The sequence below is a fragment of the Heteronotia binoei genome, chromosome 21 (genome assembly GCF_032191835.1).
Source record: "Heteronotia binoei isolate CCM8104 ecotype False Entrance Well chromosome 21, APGP_CSIRO_Hbin_v1, whole genome shotgun sequence".
Taxonomy (NCBI): domain Eukaryota; kingdom Metazoa; phylum Chordata; class Lepidosauria; order Squamata; family Gekkonidae; genus Heteronotia; species Heteronotia binoei.
The window spans coordinates 74,385,424-74,405,841 of record NC_083243.1 but is presented as its reverse complement, the minus strand read 5'-3'; the positions used below and the strand labels follow the sequence as shown (position 1 = coordinate 74,405,841).

General features: G+C 39.6%; 1 protein-coding gene across 1 annotated transcript in view; it reads right to left on the bottom strand.

The window, feature by feature from the left end:
• The window catches only part of RYR3 (ryanodine receptor 3), a 721,882-nt gene that overhangs the window by 387,273 nt on the left and 314,191 nt on the right, over positions 1-20,418 (bottom strand). The window contains exons 22-27 of the mRNA XM_060262621.1: positions 19,932-20,035; positions 9,638-9,721; positions 4,868-5,027; positions 4,221-4,368; positions 2,982-3,187; positions 1,979-2,153 (exon numbers count right to left, since the gene is read on the bottom strand). Of these exons, the coding sequence (XP_060118604.1) occupies positions 1,979-2,153; positions 2,982-3,187; positions 4,221-4,368; positions 4,868-5,027; positions 9,638-9,721; positions 19,932-20,035 (877 nt within the window). The remainder of the gene's footprint in view (positions 1-1,978; positions 2,154-2,981; positions 3,188-4,220; positions 4,369-4,867; positions 5,028-9,637; positions 9,722-19,931; positions 20,036-20,418) is intronic.

Genomic DNA, 20,418 nt, shown 5'->3' with positions numbered 1-20,418 from the left:
GGTTCAGGAGCTTTGCTCCTGTGAGCTCCTACTGAATCCAAGGCCTGTCTCTATGTGTGCTAACCAATTTGGCACATTGGACTCAGAGAGCATTTGATATTTAAAGCTCTCAGGTTCAAAACTATAATGTAGGTGTAGCCAGAATTTGAATGTCATAAGCCTTAAAATGGTTTCCATTAAGGACTGGCCAGTTTCTAAGCCGATAACTGCATATGAAACACATTTTGGCATGCCCAAAATTTTTCGCAGGAATTTGGATTGGGCACATTCAATAGTACAAAGGACCTAATCCAAATTGGAATGCCATACCATAATTGTGGGGTTACTTTGGCATTAAAAATTCTTATAGCAGCTGGCACAAATTGGTTTGTGAATAGAAGAAGCATGTTATAGCTGAAGCACTGGTGTTAGCTATCTTCGCTGCATACTTGTGATGGGTGGACCAGGTCGCATTATATTGGAAGTAAATGCCTAAATATTTGTAGTATTTAACCTGTTCTATCTCTTTACCATCAATGACCCACTTATAAGATCTCCACTTTTTTGAGAAGACTAGGATTTTTGTTTTATCATGGTTTAGTTGGAGCTTGTTATTAGTAAGAAGGCTGCACAGCGGGACAGCAGAAATCTTAAACCCACTTTAGAGCAGGACAACAACACTCCGTGTAGAGTAGCAAGGGTACATGCATTGCATTAAATTTCGGGTGTGACAGTCAGCATCTGACAACTGACCAGCAAGGTCACCGAGGAAGAGATTGAATAAAAAGGGAGCTAATATGCAACTCTGTTTGACACCCTTGTTAGCAGAGATTTTTGGTGTCAGATTGCCTGCAAGTGAGCATTTTATCTGACAAGAATTAGAGGTGTACAGTTTTATAATGAACATGAGAAGTCTTTTATCCATATTTAGCTGGTCTAACTTAGTTCAAAGAAGGTCCCTATCAATTGAATCGAACACACTTTTTAAATGCAGGAAAACCACAAATAGTTTCTGATTATTTCGCACAGAATACTTATCAACTAGGTGAGATAGGGTAGCACAATGGTCTCAGGTGGACTTTCCTTTGCAAAAACCCAGCTGCTCAGGACTCAAAATTTTCTCCTGTGTCATCCAGAGATTGAACTGAATGTGACCAGTGAAAAATTCAGCCATGTGATAGAAAAAGGATGCTCAAAAAGAACAATTTCTTATTTTGTTTCTCAATTTATTGGCTATTTTAAAAGCAGATAGTTAAATATCACAGATTAAATAATCAGTTTAAATAGTCTTAATTTGAAGAGTATGGCTGTGTTAACAAAATATACGTAAGATAGGCATAACATCACTATGATGTTTTCCCAGAAGTCATGTCACATCATCAGCCCAACAGCCATTTTTTTAAAAAAAATCTCCATAGCTGCTCTGAGCAGTGCTGGGAAAGAAAAAGTGGAGTGGGGCATCCCCCACTTCTACCAGGGGACTGACAACACTATTCTAGACACTAGGGGCACCAGAGACAAGGCATTCCTTGTTTCTTTTGTTTTCAGAGATGAAACCATACAATGCAGGGATTCAACAGAAAGTATTAATATATAGCAAAGTTCATATGAGATTTAATGAGTATAGTTTTTCAGTAGAAGCTCTACACGCAGAGACTGGCTTCTGGGTTCTATAAAAGTATTAGAATTACCTCAAGAACATGGCACCATTCTTGATATACATCTTAATTTTCTAATATCAAGCAATTCAAAGATAGTTTTACCTTTCAATTTTCAAAATGCTTGCTGGGATTGCTAATAACAAACAAGAACCCCCCATTGAACTACTTTCCCTTAAATTCTACTGATGTTAATTGCTACTCATTTTTCAATGGGGACTGAAAGCTATGAAGCGCCCAATTTAACAGTCCAATAATTTGAAACATCTAGCAAAAGATAATTTTCTCAATATTTCTTTACATTTACCAATATTTTTGAGAAAAATAAAAATTGATCTTACCATTATCTATTTCAAAGTCAGCAAAAGCAAGCTCTGAACCTTTATTTGTTATAAGTAACTCCCCATTCAGAGTAAAGATAATTGATTTGTCATCTAGATTTATCATGCAGCCCACCACGTCTCCAGCTTGCCAATTTCGTCCAAAGAATCCACTTCCTTGGTGCCAGCGTTGACCCTTAAAAATAACACGTAGAACACATAAGTACATATTTGCAATAGGCACATATTTAAAAAGGAGTTAGTCTTCTTAGCACAGTAACAACATTAACCATATCAAATAATGAACAGTAAACGGGGAAAAAAACTCCTAAAACATACTTGGCTCCAAAGTTGTTTGATTCATTGTATGTATGTACAAATGTGAAACTGGGTCCAGATTAGTTTGTACAAAATCATAAAGGAATACTTTGATTTGGTCTGAGCCGATTAGATCTCGAGCATAAAGTGATAATGCTTTGAAACTAAAATTGCCTTTGTTTGCTCCTGGATTAATTCCTTCTAAATATATGCTTATAAACATGTATATATGTTTATAAAGATGCATAAATCTCCAGTTTCCTTTTCTCCAATGGAAATTAATGCTAAGGAAGGAAGGGTACAATATTTTCTGTTTCTATCTTTATGCCTATATTTTTATCAACTGTTAGTATCATTTTTTCCAAACAAAACCTAAAACAATGCTACAAATTCTGCGAGAGGAGGAAGAACACGCAGGCAAGTATTGCAACCAAACGAACTGCATGTAATTTACCAAAATTTACCCAATTTACTCACAATGATTTACACAATTTATTCATGTATCAGAAACTCAATTTGTTTTAGAAAAGTACTATGAAATCCACCAACAAAAATATCCATCACTATCTGAAAATCTTTTAAAATTATGTCGTATTTCTAGATAATCTTTCAATCATATTTGGTTTCCATATCTTGGGAATGGGTTAGGCACAGCCACGAACTTAGTTTTTTCACAGTATTTAATATTGTAATCTCATGTACTAACTTTGCTGCCTTCAAACACAAATGCTTGGTCATCAGCACCCAGTTCTACATCAGGACGACAACCTGGTTTTGCCCACCCAATACGCATATCTCCTCCTGTTACAGCTTCAAATTCAAAATACCACTTTCCAGTCTTAACTGCATAAGACTGCTCTACTCTGAAGAAGCGTATCTTGTCAATGCTCACTTTCTCCACAGTTTGGTCAGCTGTCAAAACATTTAAAAACATGAAAAATTAATTATAACTGAACATTCTATGTTTTTATTTTCTGTCTCATTGGAAAATAGCTTCACTGCTAGAAAATGACATGATACTTTTAAAAAAATGAATATTATGCAAACTTTAAAAAAATTAATCAAGAAACATTCTACCATTACATATCATGTTCTTCAGACAGGTGTTTGATTTCTATACATGCAGAATGACTGGTTTAGATAGTATATCAAAATCTATTTTCTAAAATAAATATCCAGCGGCATTAAGCATGTAGTGTAGAAAAGTAAATCAATTACAGATCCAAAACATTCCCCAGTGAATTAACTGAAAAGTTTATAAGCAAAATATTTAATCAGATTGGAAGCTAGTTTACACTATATAATATTAATGGATCAACAGAATTCTCTAATCATTTGGAAATGGGCACCACCTGTTTAGTCATTATTAAAATTGTCTGATTAAAAATTAATGGAGTTTTAATGCCGCTTTTTCTGTATTGTAGAGTTGCCATGATTTGGGCCTGTCTGAAGATAAAGCAGAAATAGAAAAATAGAAATAACTAAAAAAAAACCCTTTTCATAACGTAGTGGTGCTAGAACTATCGCAGCTTACTGCTCATACCAAACATTGCTCTGTGTTTATTGTTCCAAATTACAATCAGTCATGATCTCATCTAGAAAACTGAGATGCTGAAGCAACTCCAAGTTATTTATTTATTTATTTAGCCACCATAACCATGTGTACAAATGCTCTTATGTCTTACAAGAAAATGATGACTTATCACACTATTCACATGAATGGCTGCTGCCACACCTTAAAAATATCTTGTTTCTATGCCAGGCAGGGTAAAGGAAACAAGAGGTGGCACCATACAGTTCCTGCAACATTTTCCAGTTTTCTGATCATGTAGCAGGCACATGAGAATACTGTAGTAAATCAGTTACATGACATTTGTAAAGATGAAAGACATTGCAAAACATGTTAGAAGTAACAGAAAGTATTAACAAAATTGTAACAACGTGCCTAATTCTTGATCTGGGGGCTCGATATTATATCCATAACCTGAAAAAGTACGAACAGCTTCACGAAGGCTATCTCTGTTAGATTTCTTAGTACGCTCATCTAATAATAGATACGGTACCAGTCGAGGGTTTCGTTTGTTTTTGAGATCCTGAAAAGTATACATGAAATAAATGTAATAATCAAGCTAAATATTCATATGGAATAATATTTTAAAAACATACTTTTTCTTGCAAAAACTTTATACTGTCTTTTCAAGTAAACAAGGAGTTAGCAGGAATATATACAAGAACAACTGCAGTATAAAAAAAGAATATCAATTTTAAGGCCTATAGAACTGATTTTTGGGCAAGAAGTTGCATTACTAATGATGCAAATTTGTGAAGATATACTCACATACAACACTAGCCAATTAGAACAACACAGATCATCAGGTGACAATATAATTGTCATGTGATAAATTTGTTTTTTGCCACATTAATAGAATTTATTAAGCACAGACTTTCTTGATTAACAAAATATTTATCAATCGGAAATTATTTTAATGACAGTAAACACATCAACAGTACCATTTCAGCTATTCGTGGGCCTTTCTCTATTCACATTCAAGCACCAACCACTCTTAAATATTTTTGAAAAATATATCTTACCTGCTGAATTCCATAGGTCCAACCTTGTCTTATTCTGTCTTTTGCCCAAACATTATGTGCATTTTCTGCAAGTTTATCAACCAAAACTTCTTGTGCAGGTGATAATTTCACTTCAGAAAGATCTAGAGGGGCTGGTTTATAACCATTTGACATCATGTAACTGTAAACCACAAAAAATATAACATGGAAACAACAAATACATTTGTCCTAAAATCAGTCTTTTTAATTATTCTAAACAGCTAAATCCAAAAGCTCTGAAAAATTCCAACTCTATTTTTTAACAAAACTTTTAAAACAGAGCTTGAAACCTACAAAGATTACATAGCAGTCCAAAGTACTTTAAGTTCTTCAAAGGTTCTGTTATACATGTTGAATGATAAATCCATAGATGTGGCTCATAGGCACAACTTCAAGATCAGTAGTTTACATGCCATAGTGTTCGGGTGTACAAATATCAATCTCATCCACTCAGCCACTGATGCAAGCAAGTACACCAGTCAGCAATCAGAAGGTATTGAAACCAAAACAAGTTTCACAAAATACTTTTCAGCATACTGACTTTCATTCGCCCACAAAGACTAATGGACCAAATTGGGTTCCAGAATGCTCTGTGGGATCCACAGCCCTCCTGCATCTCTCTGGATGAGCTGATATGAGAATGGAATTCTCATTTCACTGAAGCCATTGAGGAGACTGCACCCTGTCGTCCTCTCTGCTCCCATGGGAAATTGTCCCCCTGGTATACAGAAAAACTTGTCTACTTGACCCATGCCCCTCAAGCTTGGTTAAGCCAGGTGATGAGAAGATCCGGGGCCCTATGAAGGAAATCATCAACCTGTCCTTGGAGACAGGGGTGTTTCCAGAGGGCCTCAAAGAAGCAGTGGTCTTATCATTCTTAAAAAAGCCATCAATGGATCCTTTCAATCCAGCCAATTACCACCCAGTTTCAAACTTGCCATTTCTGGCCAAGATAATTGAGAGAGTGGTAGCTGAGCAGCTTCAGGGCTTTCTGGAGAACACACTGGTGTTATACCCATTCCAGTCTGGTTTCTGCCCTGGCCACGGGATTGAAACTGTCCTGGTCACTCTAATGGATGACCTCCATATGCAGCTGGATTGAGACAGGTCAGCACTGTTTTTATTGTTTGATCTTACAGCAGCATTAGACACAGTTGACTATGCACTGTTAACTCATTGCCTTGCTGCTGGGAATATGTGGGGTGGCCTTGCAATGGCTTTCTTCCTTCTCCACGATCATGGACAGAGGGTGGCGCAAGGCAAGGATGTGTCCACTAGATATCTTCTCTTGTGTAGGGTTCCACAAGGGTCACTCCTCTCCCCAATGCTATTCAACATCTATATGTGCCCCCTTGCCCAGCTGGTGTGGAGCTTCAGGCTGGGATGTCATCAATATGCAGATGACACCCAGCTATATTTGCTATTGGACAACCGGTCGGCTACAGTTTGATCGGTTTTGGCTGAGGGTCTGGAGGCCATGGTGAGGGTCTGAAGGCCATGGTGGGTTGGCTGAGGAAGAGCAGGTTGAAGCTGAACCCATCAAAGATGGAGGTTCAGTGGTTGGGAGGAGCAGGGCTGGAGTTGGAGCGGAGACTGCCAACCCTTGATGGGGCACTACTAACACCAGGACCTACTGTCAAGAGCTTAGGAGTGGCACTGGATACCTCGCTCTCAATGGAGGCCCAGGTCACACATTTTTTCATCTCCGCCAAGACCGGCAGCTAGATACCCTCCTGCCTCGCTTGGACCTGGCCACAGTAATCCATGTGATGGACACCTCCAGATTGGACTTCTGTAACTCTCTCTATGCTGGCCTACCCCTGAGGCTGATCCAGAAGCTCCAATGGGTCCAGAATGCAGCAGTACAGAGTCCTGATGAGAACACCACAAAAGTCACATATTCTACCTGTGCTGTGTCAGCTACACTGGCTGCCAGTTGAGTGCCAGATCAGATTCAAGGTTTTGGTTATGGCCTTTAAGGCTTGAGAGGTCTGGGATCAACATACCTACAGGACTGCCTCCTCCACTATGTCCCTGGAAGGGCGTTATGCTCCACCAGTCAAAATCTGCTTGTGATCCCCAGCCCAAAAGAGGTCTGGCTGTCCTCAACAAGGGCCAGAACTTTTTCAGTCCAGGCCCCAATTTGGTGGAAAGCTCTGCCAGAAGATATCAGGGCCCTGCGGAATCTTTTGCAGTTCCACAGGGCCTGCAAGGCAGAGATGTTCCACCAAGCCTTTGCATAAGGACAGTGATTATTGCCATGCTGGCACCTTCTTCTCCCCACTCTTGTTTGGGGGGGATCCTTCCCACCCCCCAAAATAATGACTGGAAACTGAAATTGAACAATAGTACTTTAAATGAGATGCCATCAGGGTTTATGATTTCTCTTTAATGTAACTGATTTTATTGGTATCAATATATGTATTTTGTTTTGATGTTGTACATCACCCAGAGCATGCCACTGACCAGGATGGGATGACTCATCAAGTTAAATAAATAAAAACTTAGCAAAGGGCGAACTGTGTAAGAAAACTGTTAGATACACTTTTGTACATAACTACACAGAAACATGAAGACATAAAGCTCCTCGCTTCATCATTCCAATTACTTAACTATTTAGTGCCAAGACATTCCTCCTAATAGGGCATCTAGGGGGTTGTTATTTGTTTTGCTATGTCTCATTGCATCATTTGTCTCAGTGGATACCCTCACCATTCATTCCAAGTGATGAAACCACTTCCCAAAAATTGTGATTAATTTCTCAGGGCCCATAGAAAAGAATACCGGGGGGGGGGGGCAGTGCTTTTTTATGGTTTGCAAAAGCTACATTTAAAACATTTCCCTTTTCACTTCAGCACTAGCACTGTTTAATATTTATTTATTTATTTATTTATTTTATTGGATTTATATCCCGCCCTCTCCACCGAAGCAGGCTCAGGGCGGCTCACAACAGTAAAAGCATTTACAGGTTAAACATTAACTAATTAAAACCTTACAATAAAACAATTAAAACATTTTAAAAACAGTTTGATGCTAATAATAATACATTTCAGTAATATTATGTAACAGAACTCCATATCTGAAATTTCAGTGTCTGTTCAATAACTGTATTTATTTGCTAGCAAAACAATATTAACCACTCTAGCTTTTTCAGATTTTATTTAAAAATATGCTTTAATATTTTGTTGCAAACTACAGAAACTGAAACTCCTTAAAGAAACTCTTTATTGGCTGACATGATTATGACATCACTAGTTTATTTCTCCAGCTATTGCTGTTGAGCTTGACTTTCACACTGAATCCTGCTTTTGAAGGCAACAAAATTTTGCCATTCAAGTAGGTGTATGTATTTGGATCTACTTGAGCCAAAAATCTACCTGAAAAAAAACCTGACCAGTATTTTTGGTTAATTTCTTAGGGCCTCTAGAAAAGAATACCTGACTGGTATTTTGGGATAGATTTTGGCATCCCAAACGTTTCCAGGCTTTCTTTGGAAAACAAGGAAATAACTCTGATATACATGCATGCATGCATGCATACGTACATACATACATACATACATGTGTGTGGGTGCGTTTATTCGAGAATTACCAGGTACATCTGAAAATAGCAGAGAGTTGTTTCTCAGGCTTCTGCTGCAATCCTTTTAAAGTTTAAAGGGACTACAGAAGTCAGGCTGAGGATCACCTGTGCCAGTGGGAACCAAATTTTTCCCACAGGCTTGTTTTGTGATTGGCTTCTCATGCAGCCTGGTTTAAATGAGGCTGCGGAAGAAGCCAGTTCCAGGATCTGCCATGTCACCAGGAGCAGATTGTTCCTCACAGGCTGGGCTTTGTGCTGGCTTTTCCTGCAGCGCAGTGTAAACCGGAAAGCAGAAGTGAACCCAGCCAGGATCTCCTGTGCCATGTGGAGCAATTTGTTGAATGCTCTGCATGACATAGCAGCTCCTAGTGCTAACTTGTCTTGCAGCCTGGTTGAAACCAGATTATAGGACAAGCGAGCCCAGCCAGGACTGGCTGTGCCACCAGAAGCAATGTGCTCCACACAGCATAACAGGCCCTGGGTCTGGTTTCTCCTGCAGCCCAGTTTAAACCAGACCGCAGGAGAAGCGAACACAGTAAGAATCCCCTGTGCCACACAAAACAATGTGCTCCATGCAGCAAAGCAGCTCTTTGCCAGGATTGGCTGTACTGCCAAGAGCAGTGTGCTCTGTACCACATAAAAGCTCCTGGGGCTTTATTCTCCTGCAGCCCAGGACTGCAGGAGAAGTGAGCCCAGCCAAAGATTGGCTGTGGCCATGGGAAACAGGTTGTTCCTGGCTGGCTCAGCTTTGTGCTGGCTTCTCCAGCAGCTTGGTTTAAACCAGGCTGCAGAAGAAGCCAAGCCAGCCCCAGAATCAGGCTGGCTTTTTAAAACTGGAATTTTTCTTCTCCAGTCTATTGAACCTGAAAAAGTTTTCAACTTCTGAAAAATCCTGGATGCGAATACTGTACCGGTATTGGGATCTGGGATTTTTGGAAATCCTGAATTTTTTTCAGGTCCAGTAGACCCAAACTGAAAAATACAAGTAAAAAAAATATATTGCACACACCTACATTCAAGGCTTTGACATATGAAAAGGCTGAATTCTGTCTATGTATGGAAGATGGGGTATTGGTTACTCTCAGTCTACCATGGAACACACCTCAGAACAAATATCAAACAACAGAATAACAAATGAAATCAGTACACAGTCATTATTAATGAGCTTACTTTTTTTGGAGCTTAATTTTCTTAAGATCTTCCTCTGCTCCTGGATTGACATGAACAATATGGCATCCAAGAGCTAAAAGAGTTCTGCAAAAATAGTTAATTGATACATTTACATCTTCTATCATGTGTTATGAGGAAAATCAGATAAACTTGTCTCCCTTCTAATATAATTTTTATGCTTTAATTTTCCTTGCCATCAAGTAACTGCTATAACCACAGGCAGGATATTGGGAGGCATGAGATGGTGCCTCATATTTCATTCATATAACCGTGGGGATGGGTCTTGTTCATTTACTTCTTTTTTTTTGTCTTTCCTTATACTATGACGACTTAGCCTGCTTTCTGTGTCAAGTTAACTTGTCTGTGTCCAAAAGTACATTCTGAAAACTTAAACATACTTAAGTGTTTTTTTAAAGAGGGAGCAAGGATTTCTGCCAATACACCCTCCCACTGCAGACCCTCACTTGACCCCTATACTCTTTTTGAGGGAACAGGAACAATGTGAGGTGTCTGAGTGTGGATTGGTGGAACTTGTTGCCCCCACTGAAATACCCATAACTGCATAGATGGATACAAACCACTGTGTGTTTTTCTCTAAAACAGTAACTATCAGCTGATGGAAGACTTCAGTCTGAACTGGACAATGATTCATTGCCAAATGTAATGACTGAAGTTCTGTCTCAAATCAAGGCGTTTCCTTTTGGTATCATCTAAATGTGTTTCTATGAGCCACTTCTTATATCAGAATTTGCCCTAAATCTTTGCAACTTTCTATGTAATACCATATCTAGAAGATTCACACTGATCAAAACTAATTAGAAGAGGGACTGTGGCTCAGTGGTAGAGCATCTGCTTGGCATACAGAAGGTCCCAAGTTCAGTCTCTGACGTCTGTGTTTAAAGGATCTGGCAGTAGGTAGTGTAAAAGACCTCTGCTTGAGACTCTAGAGAGCTGGTGCCAGTTTGAGTATATAATACTCACCTTGATGGAACAGATGGTCTGATTCAGTATAAGGCAGTTTCATGTGATAATTGTTCATAGAAGAGGCTGCAATGATGTTATGGTTCCCCAGCTATTAGCTATTTATTTTTATACTTTTGTTGCAAGCCTGTGGTCAAGACATATTTCATTTTCAATTTCTGTATACTGCCTAGCAAGTTTAGGTGGTTTATAAATAAATGAATAGTCAGACACCTCAAGATTTTGTTTCCTCAACTCTGTTCTCTTTTTCTTCTTCCATTCTGTTCTTTATATTAAATTTTTTCCAAGCCCTGAATTTAGGTTAGAATCCTCAGTTCCATGGGTTTTATTTCCAATCTTAAGCAGAGTTGCACCCTTCTAAATCCATTAAGTCAGTAAGCTTAGAAGGATGCAACTCCAAGTTTACAACTGGGGACTCAGAATATATTTAACAGTTTATAACTTCTGGATAGCACTCAATCAGCTGTTGTGGAAGGACCCGACTGGTCTTAATGACGCAACTAGACTAAAGCTGAAAGGACGTTCAGTCGTTTATGTGAATGAATGTAAAACGAAGGTCCAAAGCAGTTTGACACATATAGCAGAAACATGGAACCTGAGAGGTATAAATCAAGATAAGCTCGAAATTGTAACACAAGAAATGGAGCATTTAAACATTGCGATCCTGGAAGTGAGCAAACTAAAATGGTTTGGATTGGGACATTTTCATTAAAAAAATTATAAAGCATTTTACTAAGGGAATTACAAGGACAGAAGGAATGGAGTTGCTCTAATAGTAAAGCAAGAGGAAGTCCAGGCAGTCGGGAGCTACAATGCGAAGTCTGACCAAATAATATTAATCAGACTTCATGGAATGCCTATCAATATAATCATCATTCCAGTTTATGACTAAATTACAGATGCTGAAGAAAATATTGGATACGCAAATGTCCAGGAAGAAATTGAACACACACCTAAATAAGATGTGCTGATAATCATAGGTGACTTGAATGTGAAAGTAGAAAATAAAGCAGAATCAAATATTGTTGGAAGATTTGGGATAGGAACTCATAAAATTCTGGGAAGACAATAATTTTTTCATTGCAAACATCTGCTTCAGGCAACCAGAGTATTGTATATGTGGACAACACTGGACAGCCAATATAGAAATCAAATAGATCACATAATTAGAAGCAGAAGATAGAGCTCTATTCTCTCTGTTAAAACAAGATCAGAAACTGACTGAGGTACAGACCGTTAATTATTAATATTGACAATTAGAATGAAGCCGAAGAAAAACACTGAAATTAGGGATGTTATAATAAAGTGGGTTCAACGCATAGAAGAGGTGAGGCGGTAGTGATTATCAGCTCTTTATTTGGTACAGCATAGTATAGGGCTGCACTAAAAGACTGACTGCTGGGCCAACAGGGCCAATTATATATACATCCCAGGGTCCCGCACTAGCGTCCTATTGGACCATTCAAACCAGCAGGGGGCCTGTGAATGGAGCAGGGCAGCAGGGATTTGGATTCTACTGCCCATTATTCCAGAGTCCCCAAGCTCAGTCCTACAAGCTCCAAAGAGCCAGGCAAGAAATCTATATAATAAACACATTATGATCACATATGTAACAGATGTGTATTCAGATCTACCCAAGAAGAAAATATACCCGGAAAATAACTTATACATATGTTTCAGGTATATTTTGGCTTCCCAAAGGTATCTGGGTTTTCTTGGGAAAACTAAAGAAAAAAATTCCAGTAAAATTCTAGATATATTTGGGAATTACCAATAGATCCAAAAACAGTGGAGAGGCAGAAGCAGTTTTAAGGGACTGCATAAGACAGCCTGAGGATCAGCTGTGCCAGGGAAGCAAACGCTGGCTTCTTGTGCAGCCTGGTTTAAACCAGGCTGCAGCAGAAGCCAGCCCCAGAAGCTGCTATGCCACAGGGAGCAGTCTGCTAGCTGCAGAAAAAGCCATACCAACCAGGTCAGCATGCTGTGGAGAGAAACCTCCCTGAGGCATGCAGATCCTGGGGCCAGCTTTTCCTGCAGTGCAGTTTAAACCATGCTGCAGCAGAGGCCATCCCAGCCATGATCTATGTGCCATGGAAAAAGACCTCCCCATGCCATGCAGAACCTGAGGCCAGCTTCTCCTGCAGCACAGTTTAAACTAATTTTTAAAGACCAAATGGCTGAGAACAGATGGGCATTTGGGGGCAGCAGGGAGGCATCCCAAATCAGGATGGCCCAAAAAGAGCTGTCCCGGAGCCTACCCACGCTCACCCACATGCCGCCGGCATCCCGTCCATGAAGCCGGATTCCTTTGTTTTACCGGGTGGGGCGGGGCAAGCGCTGGTGTGCATGAGCACACTAGCACTCTGATTGGTTTCATTAAAAAAAAAAAAAACAGGAACAGCTTGGGGCGGCTTGACAGCTCTAGACTGCCAAGTCACCTCGTGTGCACCCTTCCCCGTCCAGACGGCAATATGGCGACTGACAGCCGGCTGAAATATTCACTACCACTTTCAAAGTGGTAGCTTTTTGAGCCTGGTGGAGCAGGCGGAAGGACAGGGTGAGTGTGCGGTGGGGATGTCCTGCAGATGTTTGCTTGTGGAGGGATTTTTTAGGCTGACTTCAGAGGCATCTCTGAGTCAGCCCAAAGTGCCGGTCTGTAATCAGCCATAGTTTTCTTCTCAATTTTATTGAACCCAGACAAAAAAGGGGATTAAAACAACAACAACAAAACAATTCAAGTACCATACTGGTATTGAGATCTGGGATTATTATTATTTTTTAAATGCTGACTTGGGGGGGGGGCGGGGCCAATAGACTGAAAAAGAAAAATACCAATTTAAAATTGCACACCCCTAGTCAGAATACCAAATACAATCTAAGCAACATTCCTTAATAGTTAAGAACATAAGAGAAGCCATGTTGGATCAGGCCAATGGCCTATCCAGTCCAACACTCTATGTCATACAGTGGCCAAACACCCACCCCCGGAAAACCCCAAGTGCCATCAGGAGGTTCACAAGTGGGTATAGAAGCCCTTCCACTTTGCCCCCCCCCCCCAAGCACCAAGAATACAGAGCATCACTGCCCCAGACAGTTCCAATATTATGCTGTGGCTAATAGCCACTGATGGATCTCTGCTCCATATTTTTATCCAATCCCCTCTTGAAGCTGGCTATGCTTGTAGCCGCCACCACCTTCTGTGGCAGTGAATTCCACATGTTAATCACCCTTTGGGTGAAGAAGTACTTCCTTTAATCCATTTTAACCTGACTGCTCAGCAATTTCATTGAATGCCCACAAGTTCTTGTATTGTGAGAAAGAGAGAAAAGTACTTCTTTCTCTACTTTCTCCATCCCATGCATAATCTTGTAAACCTCTATCATGTCACCCCGCAGTCGACATTTCTCCAAGCTAAAGAGCCCCAAGAGTTTTAACCTTTCAACATAGGGAAAGTCTTCCAAACCTTTAATCACTCTAGTTGCCCTTTTCTGCACTTTTTCCAATGCTATAATATCCTTTTTGAGGTGCGGTGACCAGAACTATACACAGTATTCCAAATGAGACCGCACCATCGATTTATACAGGGGCATTATGATATTGGCGGATTTGTTTTCAGTTCCCTTCCTAATAATTCCCAGCATGGTGTTGGCCTTTTTTATTGCAATCGCACACTGTCTTGACATTTTCAGTGGGTTGTCTACCACGACCCCAAGATCTCTCTCTTGGTCAGTCTCTACCAGTTCACATCCCATCAACTTGTATTTGTAGCTGGGATTCTTGGCCCCAATGTGCATTACTTTGCAGTTGGCCACATTGAACCTCATCTGCCACGTTGACGCCCACTCACCCAGCCTCAACAGATCCCTTTGGAGTGCCTCACAATCCATTCTGGTTCTCACCACCCGGAACAATTTAGTGTCATCTGCAAACTTGGCCACTTCACTGCTTACTCCCAACTCCAAATCATTAATGAACAAGTTAAAGAGCATAGGACCCAGTACTGAGCCCTGCGGCACCCCACTGCTTACTGTCCTCCACTGCGAAGACTGCCCATTTATACTCACTCTCTGCTTCCTATTAATTAGCCAGTTTTTGATCCACAAGAGGACCTGTCCTTTTACTCCATGACTCTCGAGCTTACTAAGGAGCCTTTGATGAGGAACTTTATCAAAAGCTTTCTGGAAGTCAAGGTAAACAACATCTATTGGGTCCCCTTTGTCCACGTTTGTTCATCCCCTCAAAAACTGTAACAGGTTAGTGAGGCAAGAACCCATGCTGAGTCTTCCTCAATAACTTGTGTTCATCAGTGTGCCTACTCATTCTGTCCTGGATAATGGTTTCTACCAACTTTCCCGGTATTGAAGTCAGACTGACTGGCCTGTAATTTCCCGCATCTCCTCTGGAACCCTTTTTAAAGATGGGAGTGACATTTGCTACTTTCCAGTCCTCAGGAACGGAGGCAGGTTTCAATGAAAGATTACATATCTTTTGTCAGGAGATCCACAAGTTCAACTTGGAGTTCTTTCAGAACTCTTGGATGTATGCCATTCATACCTGGTGACTTATTAGTTTTTAATTCATCAATCAGTTGTAGGACCTACTCTCTTGTCACCTCAATCTGACTCAGGTCTTTTAACGCCCCTTCCAAAATTAGTGGTTCTGGAGCGGGCAAACACTTCTCATCTTCCACAGTGAAGACGGAGGCAAAAAATGCATTCAGCTTCTCAGCCATTTCCCTATCCTCCTTCAGTAATCCTTTTACCCCTTGGTCATCCAAGGGCCCCACTGCCTCCCTGGCTGGTTTCCTGCTTCTAATATATTTGAAGAAATTTTTATTGTTGGTCTTTGTTTTTTGCAATATGCTCCTCATAGTCCCTTTTTGCCTGCCTGATCACAGTCTTGCATTTGATTTGCCACAGCCTACATTCCCTTTTATTAATCTCACTTGGACTAGCTTTCCACCGCTTAAAGGAATCCTTCTTACCATTTAAAAACCATGTAAACAACACATAATAAATGAATGTGAACCAAAAGAACTATTTTCAAGGAAGAATCTGCAAAGACTATTCCTGTAGCAAAAATAAAAGAAAAGCCTCAAAGGATGACAGATTAATCTCTAAAATTATAAAAGACAGACTAGAAGCAGAAAGAAAAGGTGACAGAAACAGAATCAAAAGCCTAAATGCATTTTTCTAGTGACTCGCACACAGAGACAAAAAAGAACTATTATAATGACCAGAGTAAGAAATAGAAAAACAAAAAAGGAAGAATGAGAGATCTATTCCACAAGATCTAAGAAATCAACGTGAAATTTAAATCATGGTTAAGCATGCTAAAAGATTAACATGAAAATACATTAACTGAACAGGACAAAATAAAGAAAAATTGGAACAATACACTGAAGAACTAGAGACAAAGAGATGACAGATTCCTTCCATGAAGAATCTTTTGAAGAAGGACCTTTTGTTTTAGAAAGTGAAGTGAGAGCTGCACTGAAAGCAACTGGGAGAAACAAATCACCAGGAATATAAGGGATGTCAATATAGCTATTCCAAGCCACAGAAATTGAATGCATAAAAATCTTAACAAGTTTGTGCCAACTTTAAAAACCAAAACAATGGCCAACAGACTAGAAATGCTCAGTTTACATCCCAGTTCCAAAAAAGGAGATATCAAAGACTGCAGCAACTACTGTGACCCAGGCTGACCTGCTCTAGGAACCATGGCAGGGTCAGCTCTGGTTAGTTTTGCAAGGAGATCTCCAAGGAACTTTACGATCTTTGTGGCAGCATGCTTTCCTTTCCTATTCACTCTGCTTCTCTGTGTCTTTGGGGTGGGGGAGGAGGGGAGACAACTTCACAGTGTATGGCACTGCTCTGCTTTCTGTGGGAGTCTGGATCTAAAGTGCACAGATTGATCTCTCAGCATGCAAATCCTGTGCCTCTACTGTCACTAGATTTCTTTACTACCCTGACCTTGATGACACAAGCTGCCCCACTCTCGGAACCTATGCAGGGTCAGCCTTGGTTAGTACTTTGCATGGAGATCTCTACAGATAGGCAGGCAATGACAAATCGCTTCTGACTGTCTCTTGCCTTGAAAAAACCCACAGGGTTGCCATAATCATTTGCAACTTGCAAGCACTTAACACTACCTCTGACTGTCTCTTGCCTGGAAACTGCCGCCCCCCCCCCCCCCCCAGGAAGATGCCATAAATTGCTTGCAGCTAGAAAGCACTTAAAACCACCTCCGGCTGTCTCTTTCCTTGAAAAACCCCAGGAGGTTGCCATAAAACGCTTGCAGCTTGACAGTGCTTAACAACGCCTTTGCTTAGGGTTTGAGTTTTACAATACCATCTTGGAGCACGCATTCAAATCCCAACTGTGCATGCACCTTGCTGGGTTACCCTGGGTCAGTCCTTCTGTCTTGATCCAGTCTACCTTACTGGATAGTTATAAAGGCAGAGGTTAGAATTAGTTACTCCATTTTGAGGTCTTTGCAAAAACACTGGGATAATTTGCAGAAATACTAGGATAAAAATTTGGTTGGGAGTTTATTCTATTTTCTGGGATAATTGCAAAAATAGTAGGATAAAAATTAGGTTGGGGGTTTATCCTGTTTTCTCCTTCTGCAAACTGGTGGGACAGGTTATGATGAGAGATAAATAACTGTTAAGATTACCCATTTTGTTTCTTACCTGGTTTTTTTTTTTTTTTTTTTTTTTGCTACAACACATCAAACAACATTTCGTTGCAGGTCCCCTCTTGTATAAGAAAATGTCAAAGATTACAGCAAAGCTTTTGATTGTGTGAATCATGAAAAGCAATGGCTCATTTAAAAGGAGATGGGGGTGCCACAGAATCGATATGCAATCTATACTTCACACCAGAGCCACTTTTAGGACAGAATATGGGGAAATAGAATGGTTTCCAATCAGCAAAGGAGCCAGACAAGGATGCATTTTATTTCCCTATCCCCCAGTGTCGAAAATGACTGGTGCTTACACAGGGGACTATCTTTACTTTTACTTTTGTAAATCCGTTTGTAGAACACATTATAAGGAAAACTTAATTAGATTTAGATGAAGGTGGAGTGAAAATTGGTGGAAGCAATATTAACAGTTGGTGATATGCAGATGATGCTCCATTATTGGCAGAAAGCAATGAAGACTCAGAATGACTACTGATGAACTTTAAAGCAGAAAGTGCTAAAACAGGATTAAAGCTGAACATGAAGAAGACAAAAGTAATGACCACTGGGGAATTACATAACTTTAAGGCTGATGAAGAAACTGAAATTTTAAAAGATTTTTTATCCCTTTGCTACATTATTAACAAAAAGAAATCACAAGGAGATTGAAACTGGGGGAGGCAGTTTCAAGCAGGAAGAAGCCAGAAAAAGATCCTTAAGTGTAAGAATGTGTCACTGGTGACTAAAATCAAGTTAATCCACATCATGATATTCCCCATTACTATGTGTGGATGTGAAAGTTAGACAATGAAGAAATCTGACAGGAAGAAAGTTCTTTCCTTTGAAATGTGTTGGAGGAGAGTTTTACAGATACTGTGGACTGTCAAAAAGACAAATAAGTGGGTCCTAGGTCAAATGAAGCCTGAACACTCCATAGAAGCTAAAATGGCTAAACTGAGGCTATTATACTTTGGTCACTATGAAAAGACAAGAGTCACTTAAAAAGACAATAACACTAGGAAAAGTTGAAGGCAGCAGGAAAAGAGAAGGATCCAACATGGATTGACTCAACAAAAGAAACCATGGTCCTCAGTTTGCAAGACCTGAGAATGACTGCCAGCATTCTTTTGGTGAATGTTAACTTGTAGGGTTGCCATAAGTTCAAAGCAACTTGACAGCACTTAACATACACACAACTTTTAGATTATGGAACAAGAATTTAGATTGGTTGTAAATCAACTGTATGGTAGCTTTTCCCCCCTTTGACATAATATTTTTCCTGGATACCCCTGAGATCATTCAAAAGCAATTAGATTATATGCACTGTTTTCCACTGAAATATTAATGCAAATTAGTAAGAGAGAAGTGTTTTGCAGCACAGTAACAATTCTATTTTTTCAGTGTTGTGGGATTTATTTTGTACCCTCAGCAACACAAACCCAAAACCAAAACAACCTGCGGTTATCAGAAGGCTATTACACACTTAATAACAGATAGGCATTACACTCCAAGTTTCTCCTTTAGACAGAGTTTACACTCCAAGTTTCTCCTTTAAAATATATGGATAGAAAAGCAAAACAGTTCAGATAACTTTCAGAAAACAGTTACACAGTTAGAATTCAGTCAAGCATAAAGCATAGTTCTACAATAAAGCAGAGAGCAAACTGAAAAATATAAGTCCCAACAAGGACTTCACCCTATTAGTTACATTTTCCCATTTAAAATCTAAACCCCAAGTCCCTAGTAGAGCTATGCTCTATATTCTAAGTTTGAGCATTTAGACTATGTTTGAGGCCTCAAACTGAAAGCACCAAGGGTTGTTAATTTTTTTGCTTGACTGGCAGAGAGGTCCCCTGTCTCTCATGCAGGCAGCCCCCTCTGCTCAAAATTTCAAGGTTTATAAAGGCTTTCCCCCCGGAAAACTATCACTTATCTCTGTTTTGTCATCATTTTTTCATCATCTTATCTTATCATATATGTCAACAATCTCCAGCTGCATCTTGCTTCCTGCAATACCATATAAGGCTCATACCATATAAGGCCTTTCCTGCCCTGAGACACCTTTTCAACTTTCACACACTGACCTAGATTCTTAGCTTATGCTTTTGGCCGAAAGCAGTATGAATGCTTAAGGTGCTTAGAGCTTAGAACTCTTGTTGTCAATTTCATAAAGAGACCCAACCCAAAAGGAATCATGCCACATTCAGCAGTATTTTGTTACTATTTTAAGGCTACCTTCCACCAAGTAAATTTGAAGTTTGCCCTCTACCAATAGCCTAACCTCAGGAAGCTATGTACCCGAAAGGGGGGGGGGGGCAATGTGCTATAATGAAATATACTACAAACACTTCATAAAAGAAATACTTTCACAGAGGGGAGCTGTGATTTAAGGACTGGAGAGCAAATGTTTCCATTGTTTATTCATGTACAGAATCCATTGTTTACTTCTAAACATTTACCAAATATAAAAGGCAAATAAAGTGGTTTCCATTCCTACCATTAGCCATGTTTATGCTAGTGCACAACATGTATTATAAGATGAAAATCTGGAGAAATAAAATGCTCTATTGTAGAACCGAATAATGTATGAGTATTTTCTTTCTGTCTTTCATTTATAACTCACTTCAGAGTTTCAGCTGACATCTGTAAGTTGTAGTTCTTCTCTGTTTCAGGTAACTTTAAAAATTCTACTAAACAAGGGTGTTGTCTTTTATTATCATCTCTTATCTGGAATGGAATATCAAAATATGACTGTTACTGAAAACTATTTTAGACCAACTTCAACCATACAAGACAGCAAAAATACACTTATATCTTAATGATAAAACTCATTAAATAATAGCCATACATTACAACTGGAACAACCAGTTAAATGTTGAAAACATATAAAATAAGTACTCTGGTTGCTGACTATAAAAATAAATACTATTACTACTATAAAATAAGTTACCTAAGCTGAATCTAGGCAAACCTGAGTCATTACAGGGACTCTCATGGCTTAATTATGATGAAAAAATTGTTTCAATTGCTGTGATTGGCTACAGCAACTGCAATGGCCCCCTACACAAGGAATTACGCACCACCAGTTTGTGCTTTCTGTCCAGGTTTTT